The sequence below is a fragment of the Mesocricetus auratus genome, unplaced genomic scaffold, assembly GCF_017639785.1.
Source record: "Mesocricetus auratus isolate SY011 unplaced genomic scaffold, BCM_Maur_2.0 Super-Scaffold_100691, whole genome shotgun sequence".
Classification (NCBI taxonomy): domain Eukaryota; kingdom Metazoa; phylum Chordata; class Mammalia; order Rodentia; family Cricetidae; genus Mesocricetus; species Mesocricetus auratus.
This window is the reverse complement of record NW_024429267.1, coordinates 34,447,572-34,462,454: the sequence shown is the minus strand read 5'-3', so window position 1 is coordinate 34,462,454 and position 14,883 is coordinate 34,447,572. Positions and strand designations below refer to the sequence as shown.

The following is a 14,883-nucleotide window of genomic DNA, read 5'->3' as shown; positions in this document are numbered from 1 at the left end:
TGTGTGTGTGTGTGAGAGAGAGAGAGAGAGAGAGAGAGAGAGAGAGAGAGAGAGAGAGAGAGAAGAGAGAGAAGAGAGAAGCCTGAAGCCTTTAGTCCCAGAACTTGGGAGGCAGAGGCAGGTGGATCTCTGTGAGTTTGAGGCCAGCCTAGTCTATAGAGTTTTAAGACAGTTAAGGCTGCACAGAGAAACTCCAGTCTCGAAAAAATAAAGAATTGTAAAAATCTTGCCACTCTTGGGCTGTTCTATTTTATGTTAAAAACCAGTCACCAGAGCCAGGCACAGTGGGTCTGGGGAACCTTTAATCCCAGCAGTTGGGAGACAGAGGCAGAGGTAGGCAGATCTCTTGTGAGTTCAAGGCCAGTGTGGTCTACAAAGTGAGTTCCAGGACAGCCAGAGCTACATAGTGAGACCCTATCTCTAAAATTAACCAAACCAAACCACAACAAAAAAACAAAATAAAAACAAAACAACAAACCAGTCCCCAGTATAGATGTTTTGCTTAAGGGCTACTTCTGGGGTTCCTTCCTTCCAATAGCACCAGAATGTTGGGTACTCTTAAAATACAATGTCACTTATCTGCAGTCAAATATATAAAACCTGTGAATGAAAGTTTTTAACTATACCTTAAAAAGTTAAAAGTAGCTAGGCATGTTTAGCATGCACCAGGCTCCAGGGGCAATTCCCAGACCAGCAACAAAAAAGCTGTTATATCCAATTGTATCAATGGATGTATATATCTACAAAAATAAATTTGAAAATACATAGACATAAGATTTTTTTACAATAAACATCATGAAGTTAGTTGTAAATATATTCCTTTCAAAAAAGTTTAAGATATTATCAATAGATGTAACATCAAAAATTGTGAAGCAAAAATTCCCCCATGAACAATGAAGGCACAGTGTTGAGTTGGGGAGGGGCAGGGTGTAAAGGAGAGCAAACATGGCTTCCAGAAACATCAAATCTAATGAGGGATTGGGACAGTGATCCTTCCTTGTTCAGAGAAGTGAAGCAAAGCCAGGCTTGGTGACTCATGCGTGTCATCCTAGCACCCAGGACGCTGAGGCAGGAATTCCCATGAGTTCAGGCTAACCTGGGCCACAGAGTAAGACCCTGTCTCAGAAAAATGGGGGTGAGGACAGGCCAAATCACAGATGATCTACAGAACAGACTGGTCATACCATGGGGCCAAATGTTCACTAGTTGTGACCACATGGGAGCAGGATTGAAGTACATAAGTACTAGAAGAGAAGATAGGCTGGGTGTAGTTCAGTAGTAGAAGAGTTGGCTATCAGGCTCAAGGTCCCAAGTTTGATCCAGCAACAGAGGGGAGGGGGCGCAAACAACCAAGACAACTTTTTCTTCATTACTTGGCAAAGTATTTTAGGATACTCCCTATTTTTCCATTGTTGTTAAAAAATTCATGTCCTAAGGGAAAACAAGGCAGAGAACATTGGAAATGCTACTATATTCACCAAACCTTCATTTTTCTTCTAATAGCCTGTGCCAGTGGTTCTCAAATGACAATGATTTTTGCCTCCCAGGGGGACCGATTTTGGCAAGCATTTGGAGCCATGTTGAACAGTGGAGGCCAGGGATACTGCTAAGTATATGTGCCCAGTATAGCATCTCAAAGCAAAGACAGACACAGTTAAAAATGTCAGTGTTGCAAGGTGTGGTGGCACACACCTTTAACCCCAGAACTCAGGAGGCATAAACAGGCAGAGCTCTGTGAGTATGGAGACAGCCTGGTCTATATGGTGGGTTCCAGGATAGCTAGGGTTATATGGTGAGACCCTGTCACAAAAACAAAACAAAGATCCATGCTACCGTTGAGAAACCGTATCACAGATGGATACAAGGGAATTGAAGATCAGTAAGACAGAGCATAAAGCAGTTAGTACCACTTTAAGATGGGTCGCACAGGAACACTATCCTTATTGAGCTGGCTAGAGACTACTTAAAATGCCTGGTTGGTCTACAATAGGAAAAGAAAATATGCTAAGAAATATTAGGATATTAAATTTATTTTCAAAAGGTAGATGAAGAGAATGCTCTCCAATTGTTTTTGATTAACAACTGTCTCTACAGCCACAAATGACATAGTATTCCTGACTTTACTTATATCTTACAAGAATCACTAAAATATGGCCAGAAAGCCAAAGAGCCAAAGATTAGCTTCTAGATCCACTGAAGATAAAAACAAAAAAGCCCTGCCAGGCATTGGTGGTGCATGCCTTTAATCCCAGTACTCGGGAGGCAGAGGCAGGCGGATCTCTGTGAGTTCGAGGCCAGCCTGGTCTACGAGAGCTAGTTCCAGGTCAGCCTCCAAAGTCACAGAGAAACCCTGTCTCGAAAAACAAAACAAAAGCCACTGATCTTTCAAGAGCAGCTCAATTTGGGTGAGATATTAGTTGTTTTTCACATTATCTAAAGGGTATTTATCCTTCACTCTGTAGTTGTATGCTAAGAAGAGCATAGGGAAGAAATGGGAAACAAACCTTTAGTAACTAACATCACAACTTAGTCTATCCTAATACAAATGAAAAGAATTACTACCTATGAAATCATAACTATCAACAAAACCTATACAAATATTTAAATAAAGCAACTTTCACATGATTGATGGGAAAACCTATGATTGGTTACAAAGCTATGTAAAAAACATTGTAGGAAAGGAAGAATAAGATATCTACATATAATCTGATTTCTTACAGTAAACAAAAATACCTCTAACAAAAAATATTTCCAAATCTTTTTTAGAATTTTTATTATTATTATGGAGAATGTGTGCACAGCACCTTGCACATGTGGAGGTCATAAGATAACTGGAGTCAGTTTTCTCCCTCCACCTTTACATGGGTTCCTTCAGGAGACCGAAGTCAGGTTGGCAAGCTTGTATGACAAGTGCCTTTACCTGCTCAACCATCTTGTTGTGTATCCAAAGGTTAATGGAGTTAATGATGCTATAGTTTGCTACAATGTTTCTATTAAGAAACTAGATATTTTCTGAATAATTTCAGACACTGGGAGCAAAGGAAACAATTTGTACAAAGTGCAATGTAACTATTCATTCAGCATAACTGACTCCCAAATGGACCTATGATAGCAGCAACAGCATTACCACTAACAGTTGCTCCTTTAGTGATAATTATGTAGTAGATAGTTCTATAATGGTAGTACTTTTAAATGTTTTGACTGTGATGGGAACAAGTTCATTCACTCTTGAAAATCCAAATCCCCAAATGGAGAGACAAGTGATGTAGAAGAGGCTGGAGCACCATCAACTGTCCCATAGCAATTTTATACCCAGCTGAGGCTTCTCTCAATGCACTCATTGACACTGTTTCCAGCAACAAAGCTTCATTATGTGAGATTAGCTCAAAGGTATACAGCCTTAAAGCAAACATCAAGCACACACACATGGTCCATCACCTATTCAGCCAGCCATGCTATCTCTCAGAGGTGAGCAGCACAGACAAACACCAAAAGACACACTGACAAGTAACCCATGAAACCAATTTTTAAGCTACCAATAAACTAGGGCACTTAAAGTGAACTCTGATGCCAGGTATGGCACACTCCTATAGTCCTGGAGACTGAGTCAAGAGGATCAGGAGTTTAGGCCAGCCTGAGCTACATAATGAGACTCAGTCGCAAAACAAAACAAAAAAACAAATGAACAAAAACTAGTAATAACTTAAACTCTGTCAAGTAGGCACTTTTTAAAAAGGGACATTTATGCAAGCATTTCAAAAAATAAAGAAATCTAAAGAACTAGAAAGATTTACATTAACTACTTGCACTTTATAAAAATAGACTTACATAGAACTCTGTAAGAATTAGAAACCAGCATGAGTTGGATGACAGATCTTTTCTCAAAGAAACAAAATGAAAGGTTCTGTTTTGTTTTTAAATTCAGGGCCTCATTAAGTCACCCAGATGGCCTAGAACTCCCCGCACTGCCCAATAGACTTCAAGTTCATGCTCTGCTCCCCTCAGCCTCTAAAGTCCTGGAATCACAAACATTTGCCACAATGCCCAGCCTTCAGTCCACTAACTGAAACTGGTTCCTCGATGTATGTGTGCTCAGCTTGGCATGATGAGGCATCTGGAGACTGAGGCAGGAGAATCTAAAGCTCCAAGCTAGCCTGGGCTATACAGTAACACCACACCTCAACAACAATAACAAAGGTTATGCAAGGAAGAGCTAAGGGCTCTTCACGAACAACAAAGGAAAGTGCTCACCTCAGAGTGGCACAAAAAGATTTGGATATGACACTTAAAAATATGACTTTATACAAAAAAGCGTTTTGCCTTCTCAATTAGTCCTCCTTTTTAGCTATGTGGATTTCAAATAGACCACTTGATTTTAAGTTTGAGAACATTTTTTCATAATTTTTAACAAAATGTGATGGTGCTTGACCCTGAAGGGTGAATAACGATGACCTATGTGTGACTGACCTGGTATTAAAAAGGGGACACAAAATTATCAAAACGTACTTGGGAGTGGAAAATATCCTTTGGAAGTTGCTAGAAGAAAGAAGACACAATTTTGAGGTATCACTGCCTTAAAATTTCACTAAGATTTGGACTTAAAAAGTAAGAATTTTTTTTCTGGTGAGTTTTTTAAAAGAGCAACACTTTTTCTCTCCGCTAGTGAGGCTCGGTTTGAATCGGCTCCTCTTGGCCACAGTCGGTCATGTCGGGAATCCCTGAGCTTCTCTCATCTGTGAATCCCGCCAGCGTGGGGTTTCTGTCGGCTGCTCAGTGCTATGTCTTGTTATACCAGTTCATGGAGCGTTTCACGGCTTTCACCCAGTTTTCCATGTTCATTTCATATTCCTGCCACTTCTTCTGGGGCTTGAAAACCATTTCACTTCGCCTGAGCTTCTGTAGCTCTTCCTTGTTAGCCCAGAATCCTACAGGTGAAAGGAAATCTCAGAATCTAAGACAAATAATGAGTTCATGAAATAACTCAATTCATGCGAGTTGTGAACAAGAAGAACAATAAGTAAGTTAAAACACCCGTGGCTTTGGACGTGTATACATGACCGAATAGATAACTAGGGAATAGATAAACGATGATTTTAAAAAAATATTTTGCTTTTGCCGGGCAGTGGTGGCGCATGCCATTAATCCCAGAACTCGGGAGGCAGAGGCAGGCGGATCTCTGTGAGTTCAAGGTCAGCCTGGTCTACAAGAGCTAGTTCCAGGACAGCCTCCAAAGTCGCAGAGAAACCCTGTCTCGAAAACAAAACAAAACACCACAAGTCTTCATTTCAAAGCCTCTGGAACCACCCACTTCTCACTCTCCCCTCAACCTGCTGCTCTGCTTGAAGCTAGGACCCAGCTTCTGGAGCTCCTCCCCCAGTGGCTTCACACCACCAATCTTTGCTGGGTTTATCACAGAGCTGATCACCAGTTGCATCTGCCCGATGCCACCAGAGATCAGGGACTGTGGCTTTCACTTCTTGATTCCCGGCAGCGACTATCCCTGTAGAAGACACTCAACAAAATCTGTAAGTAAAGGAAAGGCTGACTTCTAGAACGAAGATGGGTCTAGTGGCAGAAACCTTCCAACTCTAGCCGCAGAGCATCTGATCTCTTTTCAACAGCGCCACAACTTCCGGGCCCCAGGGTTCCCCAGGGACTATCTGGTAATCCTGTTAGGTTGGCTTAGCTAGAATTTCCTCTCATCACTAGCATTCCCTTTTAGTTAGTTTTCATGGCTTGGCCTCACCCTGCTCTCTGGCTCTACATTCTTCTAGGGAGTTAGGTTAGGACAGTTAGGCTGACACACCCACCAAGGAGGTTGGTCAGAGGACCACTGGCCAGTCCATGCGCAGAAACCTGTGCAGACACAAACTGCCCATGTGCTCTCTGTAATTTTGTGACTGCAGATGAGCAGAGATATTGCAGAAACAGCTTACAAGAAAGCGCTCGTTTTTCATAAAGTCCACACATACCAACACCAAGGCCAGCCAGGGTGGCCGCGCCCAAGCAGGACATGTCGAAGTGGGCTGGTCTGTCTATTCTCTCGTTAATCAAGTCTGAAGTCATCTGCATGACGAAAGCGTTGTTACACACTCCTCCGTCTGCCCTGTGGGAAACAAGATCCCTGAGGCTAGTTACTGTGAGAACATCAACTGTTTTCATGTGGGTTACTACAGTTCATGAAGTTAACTTTTGGGAAGAGGAGAGTGTTGGCAGTCAGGTACTCGGGAGGCAGGTACCACTGAGCTGTGTCCCCAACTTATCTATGCTTTTATTGCTTTTTAGTAGGAGAGATTTTGTTTGTTTGGTTTTTCAAGACAAGGTTTCTCTGTGCAGTCCTGGCTGTCTTTTAGACCAGGCTGGCCTCAAACTCACAGAGATCCCCCTGCTTCTGCCTCCCGAGAGCTGAGATTAAAGGCATTCGCCACCACCACCTGGTAAATACTATTCTTTATTTAGGTCTCAGGTCTCATTTGTTTTGGTGCTAGTTCAAAATTATGGCGAGTAAAATAAACTAAGCCAACAGAAGAATTCCTTTGGACATTAAAGAAGGTAAGACAATCTGATGTTTCCATACAAAAGAATAGCAATAACACAATAATGAAACGCTAATGATTTCTACATAATATATATGCTTGACAGGATCCCCAGAATTTCTAAGTGCTATAGTCTCAATAATCTAAAACAAGCATTTTCCTCTTGCTATGACCAATAATTTTATTGCTGAAGAACTAGTCATAAGCTTTAGAAGTCAAGAAAAAATTAAAATAAATACAGCTACTTTTTTTTTATTTCTAGTTTGTTTTGTGGTGCTGTGGCTCAAACCCAGGGAAATGTTCAAACACTGAGCTAATGCACCAGGCTGATTTTGTAGCTCCTAACTGGACCTGTTATAAACAAAGCTTACATACCGGATATTCGTGACTGGGATCTGGATTTCCCTCTGCATCATATCATATAACTGTTTGTTCCTAGTCAAAGACAAGATAACTATTGAGAGCATATTCATGTCATAATTCTGTATTTCACACTGATGTTTCAAACAAATAAGAACTATGGTGGTTTTATTTACTTGACTTGATAAAAGATTATTTTACAAGTAGGCTTAATTTATTGGCAATCTATAAAGAAGCATTCAAGCAATTATCTATTTATTTGGTAGCCCTTACTATGATATATTTAAACAACATGTAAAAGTACCAAATATATCATTTTGTATTCATAAAAATTACTTTCAATGACAGGCTGGACTGACAGCCTCCAAAACAATACAGAGCGTAAAAACCAAAAAAAAAAAAAATTACTTTCAATGAAAGAAACACTCCTGCCGGGCGGTGGTGGCGCTTGTCTTTAATCCCAGCACTCGGGAGGCAGAGGCAGGCAGATCTCTGTAAGTTTGAGGCCAGGCGGGACTGACAGCCTCCAAAACAATACAGAGAAACCCTGTCTCATAAAACCAAAAAAAAAAAAAAGAAAGAAACACTCCTTACTTATGAGAATTCAATTATTTTTTGAAGATTTACTTTCTAGGTGTGTGGGGATTCTGCCTGTAGGTGTGTGTGTGCACAGTGTGAGCAGAAGTGTCTGTGAGAGTGACGAGGACCCCAGAGGCCCTGGAGCTGGAGTTGGAGATGGCTGTCCGCAGCGTTCAGGTGCTGAGACCCTGGATCGTGTGCAAGAGCAACCAGTGCTCCCAACCACTGAGAGATCCTCCCAGGTCCCAATCATTATTATATGTATTTTTATAAAGCAGAGTCTCACCGAGCCAGTATTGCCTTGAACTCCTTCCCTATATAGCCAAGGCTGTCCCATGTCTCCTGATCCTATTGCTTTTACATCCTAAGGTTTCAGGATTATAGCCATGTGACCTCACTTTTTTTTTTCTAAAACAGGATTTCATTATGCAGCCCTGGCTGGCCTGGAACTCACTCTGTAGACCAGACTGGCTTTAAACTCACAGAGATCCACCTGCCTCTGCCTCCCAAGTACTAGTGACTTTTCTCATTGCAATGATAAAATAAGGGACAGAAAGAAACTTAGGAAGGGAAGAGTTAATGTGTGGTCACAGTTTGAGGGCACAACCAATGATGACAAGAAGTCTGGGGCACATCCAGAGCCAGGAAGCAGAGAAAAATGCCTACCGGGCTTGGTTCACAGAGCAGGGCCCCTGCCTCACCTAGCCTACTCTAAAACGCTCTTGTACACAAGCCCAGAGATTTGTCCCCTATGCGATTCTGAATCGTGTCAAGCTGACCACTGGTATTAACCGTACACTGTATTTGTCCAATAATCAAAAGACCAGTAAAGAATGATTCTTACTACCCAGTCTTTGGGTGTAACAGATTGTTGTTGGTTTGAATTCTCCCTTGTGAGAATTACAGAGATAAGATTCCCATAGGCAAAGTACAAGCTCTATTACTGAGCTGTATTCCCAGCCTGGGCTATCTTAAAGAATTATTGCATTTTAGGTATCAAATCTAAGTGGCACTGGTACCATTAAATGTAGCCACAGGAACAGATTATGTCATGTGTACCATGTTCTGAATTGAGGGGCTGGAGAGATGGCTCAGTGGTTAGGAGCACTTGGTGATCTTCCAGGAGAGCTGTGTTCAATTCCCAGGACCAAAAAGAAGGCTCACAACAGTCTGGAAGTCTTTTTCCAGGGGATCTGACACCTTCTTCTAGCTTCTGTAGGTACCAGGAACGAATATGATGGACAGACACAGATACAGGCAGGGCATCCAAACATATAACATAACATTCAGAGTTTTAGAAAATAAAGTAAAAATTTACAATCACATACACTACATTGAATGTGTAAGTTTAGTGACGTAATTAAAAACAGAGAGCTAGAAGGTGGCGTAGCAGAAAGGGCGCTTGCCATCAAGCCTGGAGACCTTCCTTAGATCCCGAGAAGGCATGTAGGGGTGGGAGGAGAGTCCCGACTCCACAGAGATGTCTTTCGGGCGCCACAAGGTGCACACACATATCTACCCAAACACAATTACAAGTAGTAAGTCATAAAATAAACACTCTTACATAAATGAAATTAAGAAAAGCTTCGGGCCGGGAGGTGGTGGCACACGACTTTAATCCCAGCTCTCGGGAGGCAGAGGCAGGTGGATCTCTGTGAGTTTGAGACAAGCCTGGTCTGCAAGAGTGAGTTCCAGGACAACCTCCAAAGCCAGAGAAACCCTGTCTTGAAAAACAAACAAACAAACAAACAAACAAGCAAAAAAAAAAAAAAGAAAAGAAAAGCTTCTCTTTCACTTTATAAAATTAAGCTGATCACACCTGTAATTTCAGTACTAGGGAGACCAAACAAGTGGTTCCCCATGATTTTGAAGGCAGCCTGGCCTACAAGATGAGTTCCAGGCTAGTCTGAGCAGTGTAAAACCCTATCCCCCTTCCCCCAAAAAATTTAAAACAACCCTTCAAGAGCTGGAGGGATGGCTCAGTGTTTAAGAGCACTGACTGCTCTTGCAGAGGACCTGGGTTCAGTTCCCAGCACCCACATGGCAGCTCACATCTATCAGTAACTCCAATTCCAAGGGATCCAACACATCTTCTGGTCTCTGAGGGCTTCTGCATGAATGCAGCACATATCATACATATATTCAAGCACTCATGCATACACACAAAATTAAAAAATACATATATTTTAAAAGAATCCTTTCACCAGAAAAGAAAATTTCAGTTTGGTAGCAAATATAAAGGAAATGACAAAGTACGAAGGCAGCAGAGGGAGTTTCAGCAGGTTTTACCTGAAGGCTATTGACTCTAGTATTGCTCGGACGAGATGGTATTTACTGGTGGAATGCTTCAAACCCATAAAAGAGGCACATGCACAGGGGTCATTTAATGGGGCCTAAAGTAAGAGATAAAAAGGATACCATTTATATTCTAAATTACATCTACAGGCTTTATATGGATCATAAACACAGCTATGCTAAAAGAATGCTCATTTAAATAATTTAAAATAAATTACAATCCAAAGAGCTGATTAAACAAGATAACCATTCATTCATGCATGCATGCATGCATGGACAGGGTCTCACCATGTAGCCCGAACTGGCCTGGAACTCATTATGTAGACCATGCTGTCCTCAAGCTCACAGAAATCCACCTGCTTTCCCCCTCCCCAGCGCCCAGTGGCCATTGTCTTTCAATAGGGTTCTCATATAGGCCGATCTGGTCTTGAATTCACTCTGTAGGCAAAGCCATCCTTGAACCCCTGATCCTGCTTCCACCTCACAAGCTCTGAGATTACAGGCTGGAGCCACCACCTTGAGGTTTCCAGATTTTTTTTTTTAATTTTTATGTATAGCCCATCTTCTTGTGGGTATATGCCACATGTGTGCAGGAACCTGTAAATGCCACAAGGGAGCACTAGATCCCCTGGAGCTGGAGTTACAGGCTGTTGTTTACTGGGAAGCAGGAAGAGCAGCAAGCTGAACCCCCACCCTCACCCCTTTTACAGTGTATAGCCTGTTACTATTTTAGAGGTGTGTGAGGTAAGGAGAAATTATAGAGATGTTGTCAAAACATAGTCACTATAACATCCCGAGCATGGTTTTCTCGAATCCTCCAAGCATGCACCCCCCCCCTTCTGTGCAATACTGGAGATTAAGTCAGGACTTAATGCATCCTAGACAAGTGCTTTATTAACAGAGCTACATTCTACTTCCCCAACCATGAAAAAATTATTTACAGGAGCTTGGGTTTTCTTTTTAAGGAATATTTTTTGTTTGTTTTTGGTGTTTGTTTAGAGACAGGTTTTCTCTGTGTAACATCTCTGGCTGTCCTAGAATCCCATTTTTGTTTTGTTTTTGAAACAGAGTTTTTTTTTTTTTTTTTTTTTTTATAGCCCAGGCTTTCCTAGAACTTGCTCTGCAGACCAAGCTGGCCCCAAACTCACAGAGATCTATCTGCCTCTGCCTCTTGAGTGCTGGGACTAAAGGTGTGCGCTGTCACTGCCAGGTTAATTTTGCTAATTCTACACCTGAAAACTTTTCTGAAGTCTCTGTGACATCCTTCTAAGTCAGAGGCACCCACAACTCTGTTAATTAAATATAAAGTTAAGTATTTCAAAGTCATGCCTTTTACTGGGTTTACTTTTGATCAGGTCAAGTAATCCATAGTCTACCATAAAAGTTGAAAATAAAGTTTGATCTTTGGAAAAAAGCTAATGAAACCTATAGATATACTTCAGAATACATGCATTGACATGTATGTGTGCCATGATGTCATTTTTTTTCTCTTTCTTTGTTTTGTTTTTGTTTAGGGCCTCTCTATGTAATCCTAGCTAGCCTTGAGTTTACATAGATCTTCCTGCCTCTGTCTCCAAAGTGCTGGTGCTGGGATTAAAGTCATGCACCACTAGGGCCAGTGATAGCATTTTCTAATGCTCAACAGTATACTTTCTCTAAGTAAAGAATACCTATTTGCTAATACACACTGCCCAACAACCCAGAAGTGCCTATTTATAACTCAACCCTATGCCATATTAAAAGTTCTATAACAAACCTGCTGTTAACTTTTAGGCCCCATTTCAATAGAACTGAAAGTTGACAGCAGCTGAATTCTGTAGTGCAGCCAAACTATCAGGGTCTCATGTAAAGAACACACTGCTCCCCTACAGAATTTGTGCTAACTTGGCAGTTTCCCTGTCCTAGAATGTATCTTTCATGTCAGCCCTAACTGTTCATTCAGGTAACACAGGCACAGCCGTGTAATTCAGGGTATCGCCGGAGGAGAAACTGTTTGCCAATGCTCTAACTTTGTAAGAGAATACCTGTAATCCATTAAACGATGGAACAAAATAAACCCCTTCAGAATCTTCCAGACTCAGGGCCATTTTTTCAGTCTCTGCAGCATCTGTGAAAAGATCTGCAAAAGCAAACAACAAAACCGTAAAACAAAAGGAAGCAGTTAGGGAGGGACAAACAGAAGCACATTACACAACCACAAATTAGGACTAGAATGTAAAAGCTCTTCATTTAAAAGGGTCAATACAGGAGGCATTTTGTGTCTTTTCACTGTGCAAAGGTTTACAGCAAGGGACAAGGGAGACTCCCCCCAAAGGTCCTTCTAGATAAGTTCTCTATGTAGCAGGCCCTATTTTTTTCATTAAAGGTATTTGGGTAAGTTGAAGAATCCAATATATACATATGTTTGTTTGCTGTTGTTAGTATTCAGGCACCTGTCTGTACTGGCCTGTCTTTGGGGTTCTGACAGGATACACCCTCAGCTGCAGCCACTAAGAGCAACACCTGTGCATATTCATTATGTTCCCTTCTAAAAGGGCCAGGCCCACCTCCAACCTTCTTTTTCTTTCTCTCCCTCTCTGTCTGTCTGTCCTCCCCCCCTCTTTCTCTCTCTCTCCCTTCCCCCTCCCTCCCTCTTTCCTTCCTCCTCTTTCCTGCTGCTCCTGTCTCTGGAGGCTGGTCTTCACCCTTCACTTCCTTTTCCCCCTTTTATGATCCCTTTCCATAATAAGAAATCCCTCTGCTTGAACCCTGTAGCATGGTGTCTTTCTCTGGGTGCTGCTTTTCTTACATTATAGCAGTTGTTGTTGCTGTTGTCATTATACATTATTCCCAACTGGATATAGTGATGTACACCTGTAATCTCAGTACTTGGAAAGCTGAGGCAGGAGAACCACCATATAGGTTCAAGGCTAGCCTGGGCTATACCGTAAAATCCTGTTTCAAAAGCAACAAAAAAAAATTCTCCTTTGGCTGGCAGTATAGCTCAATGGTACACTGAGTGGGTACCTTAGTGTGTTTCATACTCAGGAGGCTATGGGTTTAATTCTCAGACACACACACAAACCCACCACAAAATAAATAAACAAAACCCAACAACAAAAAATAATCAGAGATAAGACTACCCCAGTTTGTTTGTTTGTTTTTTGACACTGGAATCCTCTACCTATAGAAACTTTACTTGATCTGATGGGATCCACTTGATCAAGTGAAAAAAGCCTTCCCCTTCCCATTTAATGAGTTCAATAAGGGATCAGTAATAGATTAAAGGTCACTCCTTTAGAAAACAAGCAAATAAAAGGTATCCAACCTTAATTCATTCATTAAAGTTTTAACTGAAATGTATGACATATTGGGAAAATGTTGGGGAAGTCCTGTTATTTGTCAATAAAGCACTGCTGGCCAATAGGAATCTAGATAGGTGGGACTAGGAGTCCAGGAGAACTCTGGGAAGTAGAAACACAGGAGAGTCGAGATGTAACGCCATGGGGTAGGAAGCCCGGAAACTTATCCGGTAAGAGACATACTTAGATTAACAATTATGGGGTAATTACTTAAGTCAGAGCTAGCCAGTAAGAAACAAGCAAGGCCAACAAATTCATAATTAATATAGCCTCCTGTGTGTTTATTTGGGACTGATGCAGCTCTAGAACCAGGCTGGCAGGAAAGCTTCCTCTCAAGGAAAAAGGCTTCTCTTTACAGGAAAATATTCAAATCCAGGAGATTGAGGCAGGAGGATTGGGAATTCAGGGCATTTTCAGCTATATATCAAATTCAAAGCCAGACAGGGCTACAAGAGACCCTACCAAACAAACAAACAAACAAAGTAACCCCAAAAAAGCCAAAGCCAAACAAACAAACATAAAACCCCATTGAGGAAAAAGGGGAGAAAAGGAAAATGTGTAAATACAAGACACACAGCCTTAATGCCAACAGAGGCACTCCAGTTTCTGGGTTCAAGGCCAGCATGGTCTACAGAGTGACTTCCAGGACAGTCAGGCTACACAGAGAAATGCTGAAAAAAAAAAGTACAAGCTTGATAGAATTCTTTTGTCTAGTGCTGTGGACAAAAGACCCAGGGTCTTGTGCATGGTGAGTTGCTGTAGGATAAAACTTCTGTATACTGTGAAGATGTGTTGCTCTCATTGCTAATAAAAAGATGATTGGCTGATGGCTAGGCAGGGTTTTCCGGGCAGAGAGGATGCTGGGGAGAAGAAGGCGGAGTCAGGAGGAGATGCCATGAGACACAGAGCGAGCATACATGGGGTAAACAGGCCTCAGGGCAGCACATAGATTAATAATAGAAATTGGTTAATTTAACTTATAAGTGTTAGCTAAAAACAAGCCTAAGCTATTGGCCTATCATTTATAGTTAATATCAAGTCTCTGTGTGGTTATTTGGGGAGCATCTGGAGGCACAGAAAAGGGGCCTACAGTAAACCAGCACTGACTCACTGAGCTACATCCCAGCCTCCACGAGAGTTTGCCCAGTATAAACACACCTGAGGAAGCCACGCCCAGATGGAGACAAATCTGTCTTGTTTAACACCGCGCCTGTGAGAGGCACACATCTCATCACAGGTGTTTGGAATCCACTTAGCCCCACACCACACAGGATTTCATTGTGAGATTACATAACTCATAAGCCTATCCTACAAGACTATGGAGAGTTTTCTGGTGTTTGGCCATGCTGAACAGTTGTGTGCATTCTTTTCAGCGGAAGTGGCTAATATTTTTCTGTTTACTAATACCAATGGATGGAATGGGTAGTTCAAGGGGCCTCATATTTACAGTTAGCTTTGGCAACACTGCTGAATAGCTATTTAAAGTGGTTGGCTCAAGACTTCCATTGATTGCCCAGTAATTATCATCGACGTTCTTCATTTTAGCTACTTTGGTGGTCTCACTTCCCTATTTACGATGTTAAAGATTTTTTCATTGGACCACAATCAGGATATATTATGTAAGGGAAAAACCCTCAAAAAACCTTTTTCAATAAAAGTGGGGGGAAATGTCAGGACAAGAGCACACAGAGAGGCTTCCCCTTTCCTTTTCCTCTCTGGCCCCTCTTGCCACGCGGATAGAAGTAGTTACAGAATGTGTCCAGCAGAGGGAG

The 14,883-nt window shown here is 41.7% G+C and overlaps 1 protein-coding gene across 1 annotated transcript in view; it reads right to left on the bottom strand.

The window, feature by feature from the left end:
* Positions 1-2,014: 2,014 nt before the first annotated feature.
* Positions 2,015-14,883, bottom strand: part of Gk5 (glycerol kinase 5) — a 52,316-nt gene continuing 39,447 nt past the window's right edge. The window contains exons 12-16 of the mRNA XM_040740022.1: positions 11,795-11,889; positions 9,765-9,868; positions 6,912-6,971; positions 5,973-6,106; positions 2,015-4,925 (exon numbers count right to left, since the gene is read on the bottom strand). Coding sequence (XP_040595956.1) covers positions 4,777-4,925; positions 5,973-6,106; positions 6,912-6,971; positions 9,765-9,868; positions 11,795-11,889 — 542 coding nt within the window. The 3' untranslated portion in view covers positions 2,015-4,776. The remainder of the gene's footprint in view (positions 4,926-5,972; positions 6,107-6,911; positions 6,972-9,764; positions 9,869-11,794; positions 11,890-14,883) is intronic.